Below are 11,021 nucleotides of genomic sequence, written 5' to 3'. Positions count from 1 at the left end.
TTGCAAATCTGATCAGACATGATCATAAAAAGGTGAATGGATTCCAGAGGCAATCCATGTGGGCATGCGTGGTCGTGGTTCTAACTATGCATCTTCAGCTTAAAAGAACATGCTGCTGTTTGCATCAAAACATGACTCCTAACTACCGTAAATCAAATACACATGGGACAATGACATCTGTTTCTTACAATAACTGCTTTTACATTAGAAAGTCACCATCATCTTCAGGTGTATCGAAAATTAGGACTCTGAATCTTATTATTTCCCAGTCTTAGTTAACAATCTTGCACAGGCCCGATAATCCAAAACTTGGAGCTCCGATCTACACAGCTTGGCAGGTTTCACACAGTTTGACAGGTAGGCAACTGTGAGATATGCTTTTTTAAAATTAGCATTTTCTATCAAAACAGTCTGAAATCGTTTAAAATCCTCACAGAGACTGCATTTGTGCACTGGCACAGTCATGTAGCTAGAAAGGAGAAAACAAAATACAGTCTGGAAGATTCACCATGGTCCAAGTTTTCTTGGTCCTCAGTTGAAACCACGCGGAGCCCAGGAAATCCAATTAAATGCAGTGCTTTAAATAGGAGAAGAGTGGGTCCTAGCATAACTTAAGCTGCTAAACAGGGACAGTCTCCACCACGGGCGATTTGATGCACTCTTCGTGCAATCTGCTCTTTTCTGCAAGGCTTAAAGGGTCTCCAGCAGGATGCTCTGACATGTGACTGTCACCATTCAATGCAGAGACAAACCCTTCCTGGGAGGGGCCTTTCAAGTATGAGTGAAATTCCACTTGAGGATGACTGGACCTGTGTTCAGGATATAAGCTATTGCAGGGCACACCGCTGTCATTCTCTGAAGAGGAGCAGCAAACGATGACAGAGGGGTTGGCCGCGGGGTAGTGGGAGGCGCCGTACGCCTCCTCCGCTTGTCGGGCATAGTCCACGAATTGCTCCGGGGTCATGGTGTAAGGCACCAGCGAGAGGGTACCGCTCTTGACAGTCTCTGTTTCCGAATAGTTCTCGGAGATCTGGTTGGGAGTTCCTGGAATGTGGCTATCTATTTGGTAATAGAGGGTTGAAGAGTTGGCATAAAAGGAAGAGCTTTTCGCGTGGCTTTCGTGGACGGCGGTGCCATCGGAATAGCAAAGCACGGAAGGCAGAGGGACCACTTCCGCGTGGGGACCCAGGCCTTCCACGAAACCGTCCCCCTTCTCGTCGTCCTCCTCCTCTTCCTCCTCCTCCTCCTCTTCCTCCTCCTCCTCCTCCTCGGACTCGCTGGGGGCCAAGCTCTGCGTGCTGGAGTCCGTGACTCCGCTGCAGAAGCTGCTGCCATCCTCCTCCTCCTCCTCTTCCTCCTCCTCCTCCTCCCCCTGGCAGTCTAACTCCTCAGCCGACTGCAGGTGCAGCACTGCAGCCTGGGGTTCCGTTTCAATCTCAAAATTGTCTGCGATGGAATACTCCACGGAGTGAGCCACGGGGCCCACGAGGCTGCTGTGCGCACTTATCTCCCCGTGGCAGCCGTTCAGCGTGGGGATTTGCTGCTCTCGGTTTTTCTCCAGTTCAAGTTTCATGATTGTGTGCAAAAAGTGAGTCCGGACACGGATAGGATTAAATTCAATTCTACCTGCTGTGTTACTACATCCTTCTTTAGTGCAGCCACATGGGAAAGACATTCGATCCACCTTGGAAGGAAGAACACAGATTAGCCCCTTGGAACGCTTACAAATCAAATCAAATCAAATCCAGGACCTCACCGCAAAGCCTTTGAATCCGGGATGACTTAAATCCACTTACGCTAGAACAAATGACAAACTGCGAACAGAAACAAAAAGGGAAGTGAAGGCTTGGAACATGCGTGAACCTAATTTTAAACCCACACACAGAATAAGCATGAGTTAGGGTGTGTAATTTTAGTTCATTTACCCTCCTGTGCTTTCTTTGCGTCTGTTTCTCCCTTTCCCCCTTATCTGCATCCCATTAATTTTGCTCCCATTGTTTTCGGTGCTTCTGTCCTTTCCCCAAACTCCCTTTTTTCTGCATGCCAGCTCACGTGCTCAATTTTAAACAAACTTACTACTCATCCCCACCTGCTACTTTTAGTCTAAATTACCCAACATTCTTCATTCTACCCATGAGTTTTTCTTTGCGTATTATAAAATGAACTTCTCTGCCTAAGGTGTCCAGACTGACATCATCTTAGTAACACGCAGTGTGTTAATTCACCCACTGGTTTACCTTCTCATTCTTTTGGCTCCTTGCTACGTGACGCAGGCATGCACTGCGGGGCTGCGGCGGGTATGCACATTCACGACTGTGGCTGGTGTCCACCAGTCCGCTTCGTTGCTGCTTCCCCGCCCTCCCCTCCCCCTCCCTTAGACGACAGGCTTCCGGAGAGAAGGAGGTGTTCGTTCAATCAATATCCCACGATTATTCAAGTGATTGGGCTCTGCAGATACAGTGGTTAAGTTCAGCAAGTGTTGTTGGACTGAGCTTTTCACTCACGTAATGAGTGAAATTCTGGGCAATCCAAGGAACTCCTAAAATACTTGCTAACTGTCTGAGATGCCACCTTTATGCAGACCAGAGCACAGGCAACCAGAAAGAACTTGCCCTTCTTGCCACCTTATCCAAGTGTGGGGCATTTCCCAGGCAACAGAGAAGGTGGATTCTAGCACAGTCATCCTGGTCCCAACAAAAAGTGGTAGCAGATGTCAGAGCCAGAAACTATAGCTGCTTTCTTACCTGTGATCCCCTTCTCTGTGAACCCACCTCAAGCAACTGTTCAACTGATGAGAACTGTCCTCTCCTTTTGTCTGCCCGAGAGGCTTTTACTGAAAAAGCTGAGTTTCTGCATAAAATAACAACCCATAACTAATCAAGGAGCACCGATGACATAGATGGATAGGAACCTGAGCATCCTCTAGTTCAGGGGCTGGTAAACTCTTTTTTTGTAAAAGGCCAGAGAATAATTATTTTAGGATTTGTGGGCCATACAGTCTCTGTGGCAACTACTCAACACTGCTGTAGAAGTATGAAACCAGGTATAGGCAACATGTAAACAAACGAACAAAAACATGGCTATGCTTCAATAAAACTTTATTTACAAAAACGAGTGGCAGGCCAGATTCGACCAGATTCGAGTTATTGTTTCCCAAGCACAGATCTGGTCCAACCCATTCATTTTGGAGGTGGGAAAATTGAACTCAGTAAGTTTACTGACTTGTCAGTTTCACATAGTGGCAAAACGCAGAGCCAGGAGGAGAACTTAGTTTTCTCAAGTCCCAGTCTAGTAGTTTTTCCACTAGTCTACACTACCTCTAACCAATCATCATTTTATACCCCATGGATGAATCAGAGAATACAAACTCAAACGTTAGGGATGTCATGATCTCCCTGATTGCTTGTAAGAAGCCAAAATAAGCTTGTATAATCAATGAATCCAAGAGGAAACAATTTCAACTGACAACTGCAGCTTGGATTGCCTTTCACACTATACTATGTGTGTGTGTATATATATATATATATATATACATACTGTATATATGAATAATACACATACCAATTAATATCAATGAATTAGTATTTCTCTCTTCTTGCTCATGTGTCTTGCCTTGCCCCAGAGTTTTCTTCCATGGGTGGGAAACTTCATTATATGTAACACAACTGCTTCTTTAGGGGTGGTGTATAACGTCTTATCTTTGGATTCCCTGAAATCCCAATCCTTACCTGACACTTAATTCCTGCCAGGCTACAGGTACACGTTTCTGGATCACAGAACACGCGGCAGTCACAGCCACAGTCTTCTCGAGACAGGCGGATGGCTCGTAGCTCATGCTTTTCCTCCACATCAATCTTTTTCACTCCAGAGGCCCGCAGCAGTGCTCTCCGTTTTTTTGTTGGCAAGGGTTGGAGAAAGAAGTACTCGTCTACCTCGGTGTTGTCTAAGTCAATATCATCATCAGAAATGTCATCCACTGTAAGAGTGCTAGCTTCTTCAGATTCCACGGTGCCATTCTTAGTCATCTAGAAAACAAAGCAGTAAATAAGAGACTTAGCATGAATAGTCTAAAATCCCTGCTTCTGCACTTGGGTAAGAATGAAGCTCTTAGATAACACTGTGTCCCCAGAATTCATAAGTGTTTGTGGATAGGTTTGGGAGTGTATAAACTTCCAGCGACAAAATAAATGATTTGTGGAGATGAAAAAAAAATGTTTGTGAGTCAAATCATTTCCTTTCACTTTTCTCTTTAGAGAAATTACAGGGAGGAAAATGAATATATCAAAATGATAGGCTTTTAAATGGACATAAGACTTGTTAATTGGAACTCTTAACCTCCTAATGTTAGGAGCTATAGTTGCTGGAGCTTTTAGCCAGCACGACGTGAAAAAGGCCAAGGGTTACAGATGCCCATCAGTGAAAGCTATCTTTAGACGCAGCTCATGATGGGCAGATTTGATGTTGGAATAAACGTGTCCTTGTTCAGAGGTGACAGCATCTTAGTGGAAGCTACTGCCACCTAAATAAGCAAACACGTCCTTGAAATAACACCCCTGTCTTTTGGGCCTCAGAAAAACCCCGTACTAGGAAATAAAGTTTTGCTGCCCTATGCTTCCCTACAGAAGGTTCCATGAACGAGGGCTTGATATGAAGCATTCAGTCAGGTCAGCATGCTCTCAGTAAGACAAGGAGCAGAGGGCCGTGTGGCAGGCTCTCGCCAGCAGGCAACCAAAACAATGAACTCTACCCTCAGAGGAGTTCACAGAAAACTGCCCAAAGCGAACACTTCCACATGACAGCACCTGTGGACGACTGGGTCTCATACACCTAACTATTCTGCTTCTATGTATATTTCTTTCTAAATTAATTTCATCTATCAGGAAACCCTGAGTCAGTGTTTCACTTCTTACTGCTATATCACCACATAATGTTTTCTTCATAAGAAAAGCATTTAGAAAGAGACATTTTATCTGAATATGAGCAAGAAATATATTCTGGGAAGCACCACAGGAACTAATGCAGAGACTCAGTAAGGGATTATTCAAGGAAGTTCTAAATAGGGAAGCTATTTTGATTCTCCAACTTTTCAATGTTATACTTTATGAACTTCATTAATTGTAATTATTACCATGCTTTTTGATCTTAACAATTCAGTTATTACATAGGTAAAATACCCTGGTGACCCCAGACATCATTTTCTCATCTTCATAGGAAACAGTCCACATTGACATAAGAATATTTATTAATGACCAAAAACCCCAATCTGGAAGACTCTGAATGTATTGAAAAATAAATAGAAGGTCGATCTTTGCCTTGAGGTAGAGGAAACAACACAGTTGCAAGTACATATGAAAATGTATTGCAAAGGGTCCCTGAAATGCATTTTCAAAAGCTATTGCTTTATGTATTTTTTTTATATTTCAGAGCTTAAATCTATGTTCTTACAAAGTTGGGCCTTTCCTTTTATTGGATTTTGTTTCTTGGTGTGATCTGTAATTTATTTCCTTCCTCGGAATTTCTATATAAATGTATTGGTTAAACTGTTTTCATTTTTCTGTGATGTCCATAAATAGGATGTTACTTTGGCTGCTGTTATCATGTTTGTTAATTCTTATTTGCTAACAGAAGCATCTTTCTGTCTGTAAAGATCTGATTTTCTAAAGAATTCAAGCGCATGATTGCCTAACTACTCAATCCTCTGTGATAGGGAAAGCTGCCTTCACCAACAGGAGGTTATCCTTTCCCATCTTGTTACCTCTGTGGCATTTAAATTATGTTTTCATTAATTCTTGGCTTGTCTACGTGAACCTCCTCAAACTTCTGGCTCCACAGTCCATGTAGAACACTCAGGACTTGGTTAGCATGATTCGTTTTAATACTTCATTCCTACTTAATCTCCATGTTCTATAATATTTATTCTCCCTTGTGTAACTGGCAACATCACAAAAACAACAAAAAACTTCATTTCATATAAATGGGGTTTGGTTTTTAAAAAATAATGGTTGCTGTCATATAATACATGAAATCTAAAAGTCAACAACAAAAACATAAGACTTCAGCAAACATTTAAAAACATGACAATTTTTAGGGCAACATGAATAACCAATTGGCATCTAAGAATACAAACAAAACAACTAGCACTATTTACAATAGCCAGGACTTGGATACAACCTAAATGCCCATCAACAGATGAATGGATAAAGAAGATGTGGCACATATATACAACGGAATATTACTCAGCCATATGAATGAGTGAAATTGAACTATATGTAATGAGGTGGATAGACCTAGAGACTGTCATACAGAGCGAAGTAAGCCAGAAAGAGAAAAACAAATACCGTATGCTAACTCATATATATGGAATCTGAAGAAATGGTACTGAGGAACCCAGTGACAGGGCAAGAGTGGAGAGGCAGATGTAGAGAATGGACTTGAGGACACGGGGCTGGGGTGGGGGGTGAAGGGGAAGCAGGGATGAAGTGAGAGAGTAGCATAGACATCGATACACTACCAAAGGTAAAATAGCTAGTGGGAAGTTCCTGTATAACAAAGGGAGATCAACTCGATGATGGGAGATGCTTTAGAGGGCCAGGACAGGGAGGGTGGGAGGGAGTCACGGGAGGGAGGGGAGATGGGGATATATGTATAAATACAGCTGATTCACTGTGGTGTACCTCAAAAACTGCTACAAAAGTGTAAAGCAAATATATTCCAATTAAGAGCTTAAAACAAACAAACAAACAAACAAATAAATAAATAAAAACAAAACAACTATATCTCAAATAAACTGCAGATGATGCTTATTCCAATACCGTATGGTCCAGGGATCCCACGCCTGGGCATATATCTGGAGACAACTACCATTCTAAGACACACACACCCCAATGCTCACAGCAGCACTATCTACAATAGCCAGACATGGAAGCAACCTCAGTGTCCATCAACAGATGAATGGATAAAGAAGATGTGTGTGTGTGTGTGTGTGCGCGTATATACACACACATATACATATATGATGTGTATATACATATATAATATGATGGAATATTACTCAGCCATAAAAAGGATGAAATAATGCCATTTGCAGCAATGTGGATGGACCTGGAGATTGTCATACTCAGTGAAGTAAGTCAGACACAGAAAGACAAATATCATTATGACATTGCTTATTTGTGGAATCTAAAAAAAATGATACAAATGAATTTATTTTCAAAACAGAAATAGACTCACAGACAGGATAAAAATTTGTGGTTACCAAAGGGGACAGTGAGGGGAAGGATAAATTAGGAGCTTGGGATTAAAATATACACTATATATAAAATAGATAACCAACAAGGACCTGCTATATAGCACAGGGAACTATACTCAATATCTTGTAATAACCTGTAATGGAAAAGAATCTAAAAAGATCTATCTATCTATCTATCTATCTATCTATCTATCTATCTATCTATCATCTATCTGTATCTATATATATAGCTGATATATCAGCTATATATATGTATATATATACATATATACCTGAATCTCTTTGCCGTACACCTGAAACTAACACATTGTAAATCAACTGTATTTCAATAAAAATAAAATAAAATAAAACAATTCCTCACTCATAAAATAACAAATATAAGAGCCCTTAGAAATAAAATCTGCATCTCTTATTCCCACATACTTAAATCACAATGAACAATTTCACTTTAAAATAAAAATTCAATTAAGAATCTAAAAGTCCTTGATACAGAGCTACACACTGTGTTCACTCTTGTTCATGAACCCACAAGAGCCCTAATCTAGATTTTCAAAATCTCACATTATCACTGAAGTAATCTGGCAAGGTTTTTTCCTCACCTCTCCAATATCATCTCTGCCATTTCTAGTGAAGACTGGAAATATTCTAGCTAACCCGGTGGATTGGCTTACCTCCCTCTCCTCATAGTTTCTGGTTTGCTTATGTAACCATTGACAAGTACTATTCTCTGCTGTCCCCTTGGAAGTCCTTCCCCAGCCCTCTGCTGCAGGATATGCCCGTTTGCTCCTTTAAAACTCAGGCCAAACCTACTGAGTTTAAATGCTCTTTCACATCAGAGTATTACACACATTATTTTCAAATGCATTTTTCTATATTAGAGCGATGGGGGAAATGTCAGTGAGCTCTCTATTTCTGTCCACCAACTCATGTTCATCAGGTTTTCAAGATCTCGTGCTAAAAAATCTAGGGAGTCTTCCAAGATTTCCTTATCTGTCTTTGCTGGCTCCTTTACCCCATGACCCATCTTCAGAAGAATATTTATCCTGTACATTTTTTTTTGCTTTGACATGAGTGATACGTTGAACGTCTCATTCCTATCTCAAAATAGAATCATCGAATTTTCAGATGTTGGTTCATCAAATGCAGCCTCCTTATTTTATGCATTACTGAGGCTTAGATTAATTGTGTTCTCTCCAAGACATACTTATAGAACCTAATTCCCTGACCCCTATTTCAGCATGCTTTTCCCTGTATAAAACAGATAGATTCCACATTTCTGATGGTACCTAATGCAATACTGGGACTGTAATGTGGAATTAAACCACAATGTGTCTAAAAAGCTGTTTTGTTTATAAAATAAATGCATAGAGAGTAACCAGCACATTCAAGGGAATGCTCTCTTTTGAAGTAGATTCCTTAGAAGACAGTCTGGGACTTGGACCATTTCTAGCTCAGTGTTCTTTTCCCAAAGAATGTTGCCTTTCCGAGAGCTCAAAGAAAGCTTGCCAAAAATGTGGTTTAAGGAGACCACCAAATGATGTTGACCTTCAAACCTGCTTTTCTTTGTGTGTGTGTGTGGGGGGGGGAGCTGGCGGGGGAGAGAGAGAAGGAAAGAGAGAAAGAAAAAAGAGAGATTGGAGGTGGGGGTGAAAAAGAGGTGAGTCAGATATGAGACGATGATAGCAATATGAATAACAACAGCTTTGAATCTGCGTGTCACTGCTCCAAGCACTCTACCCACATTAACTCACTGAGCATCACAAAAATCTCATGAAGTAGATAATAGCATTCTATCCATTTAACTGATGGGGAAACTGAGGTACAGGACTGCTAAATGACTTGCCCAAGATCATAAGCAGTGAGGTAGGTATGTACCACATCAGAATCCTAAATATTTAACGCTACAGCTTGTGTTCTTAACTGCCTTGATAATTACATAGACATACTCTTTTTATATATTTAATATATATTCAATAATCTTTTGTGCTTATTTTATGTTGGGCTGTAGGTGTGTTGGTGCACAAGACATAGGTCTTGAAATCAGTGGATTAAAGAGAAGAGAAATCTAGTCATTTTAATCCAGTTTGTAAGGATTTCCTAGCTGTGCTTGAACACAGAGCACTAAGACTAGGTACGGGGGGGCACCTAGAGCTGGGGCTGGTGATGGGGTGAGGAGGGTAGACTTTCATAGCTAAGCTTGCATTGGAAGATGGAGTAGTGGAGAGCTGAAGAGGTGGAGGCAGAAGGTATTCCCCACTGAGCAGCAATGGTGTCAAAAGCCTGAGATGGGACAGAGCACGATGTTCTCATTGGCTGGCACGTTATCCCAACTGGCTGAACCTGTGTGGCATCCCTTCCTGTCTGGATCCATAAGCAAAGCACAAAATGTAAATACACAGCAGGTTTTCAGAAAGTAGCACCTCCCTTCCCCTGTCTTAGCCATTTTATAGGTGATAAGTAATGACTTAACTCATAATTTGATTTAATGATCCTTATTTTATATTTATCCCATACATGTGTGCATTTATTTATACTGTATTGGAGGTATCTCAAGGGGTGTGTGTCTCTGTGTGTGTGTGTGTGTGTGTGTGTGTGTGTGTGTGTACTTGCTTTGTTTCAATGATGCTACTTATGACAGGACTTAGTTCTTGAGCCACTGTGTAAACTTGTCCAGGCTCACTCTATGAATGAAAGGACTATAACTTCTCTTAAACAGAATTGAAACACCTCACTTTGGCAACTCTGCCTGATATGTGCTGATACGTATGAGTAAACAGTTCCCAAAGCCCAGCAGAGGAAAACATTTGCTCATCCAAATACACTTGAGGGATGGGACACATTACACGTTACCGTCAGAGTCAGCGCAGCGATTCTCAGACTATCATGAGTCAAGTACCAGGTTGGGCTGGGGAGGGAGTGAGTGGGGGGGGGGGATTGTCAACTCAGCATTGACCCTTTTTTTTTGGTCTATATCATGGAGTGGATATATTCCAAAGAGATGAACTTCTTGATGAATTAAGTGCTTGAAGAAACTAATTTAATGCAAAATGATTATAGAGAGGGGAGCAGTACTGAAAATGTGGATTGATTAGAATGCTAAAAACAAACAAAAAAACAAAACCCACAAAAATAAAAGCACTTCCTTTCAGTGTTTAAAAAAAGGTGTTCTTAAAATCTCCTGGTTATTACAAAGTTATTAACACATGGAACAGTGATAGTGGAAATAAGAATGTGAAAGAAATGACTCAATTCGGCAAACACTGACTCCTGCCTATGATAACGATGCTGATGGCGTGGAGAAGGACCCGAGCTATCACGCACTGAAAACCAGGTGCTGAGCTCCCGCCATACTTTACATACATTATCTCACCTGATTTGCAAACAATCTTAGGAAATATTTTACAGTTGAGAAAACTGGCACCTTGAGAAGATAATTTGCCAAAGTCTAGCTACATAGATAATTAGTGATTGCACTGACAATCAAACTCAGGTCTATTTGACACCAAAGCTTGAGCCAAGCTCACAAGACCAGTTTGGAAAATTCTTAGAGTAATAAGAAACCTGTACAGAAGAAAAGAAAAGGACACAGTGGCTGCCACACTCCAAGAGATGATCTCAGCACTGTGCGGCAGGAGGCAAAAGAGCAGACAAGCTTCCTTATAATTAGCTCATTCAGAAATTTTAAAAAACGTGACTCATGCACAGAGAACAAGAGCTCAAAAAAGAAGACAGGAAGCCAGCTGAAGATATGACATTCTCACCAGTTAGCGTT

At 41.1% G+C, this 11,021-nt stretch overlaps 1 protein-coding gene across 1 annotated transcript in view; it reads right to left on the bottom strand.

Annotated features, from left to right (window-relative positions):
• Window positions 1-619: 619 nt before the first annotated feature.
• Window positions 620-11,021, bottom strand: part of CSRNP3 (cysteine and serine rich nuclear protein 3) — a 65,882-nt gene continuing 55,480 nt past the window's right edge. Inside the window, exons 3-4 of the mRNA XM_057746708.1 lie at window positions 3,729-4,025; window positions 620-1,684 (exon numbers count right to left, since the gene is read on the bottom strand). Coding sequence (XP_057602691.1) covers window positions 620-1,684; window positions 3,729-4,025 — 1,362 coding nt within the window. The remainder of the gene's footprint in view (window positions 1,685-3,728; window positions 4,026-11,021) is intronic.

The sequence above is a fragment of the Hippopotamus amphibius genome, chromosome 8, assembly GCF_030028045.1.
Source record: "Hippopotamus amphibius kiboko isolate mHipAmp2 chromosome 8, mHipAmp2.hap2, whole genome shotgun sequence".
Taxonomy (NCBI): Eukaryota; Metazoa; Chordata; class Mammalia; order Artiodactyla; family Hippopotamidae; genus Hippopotamus; species Hippopotamus amphibius.
This window is presented reverse-complemented; position numbering and strand designations above follow the sequence as displayed.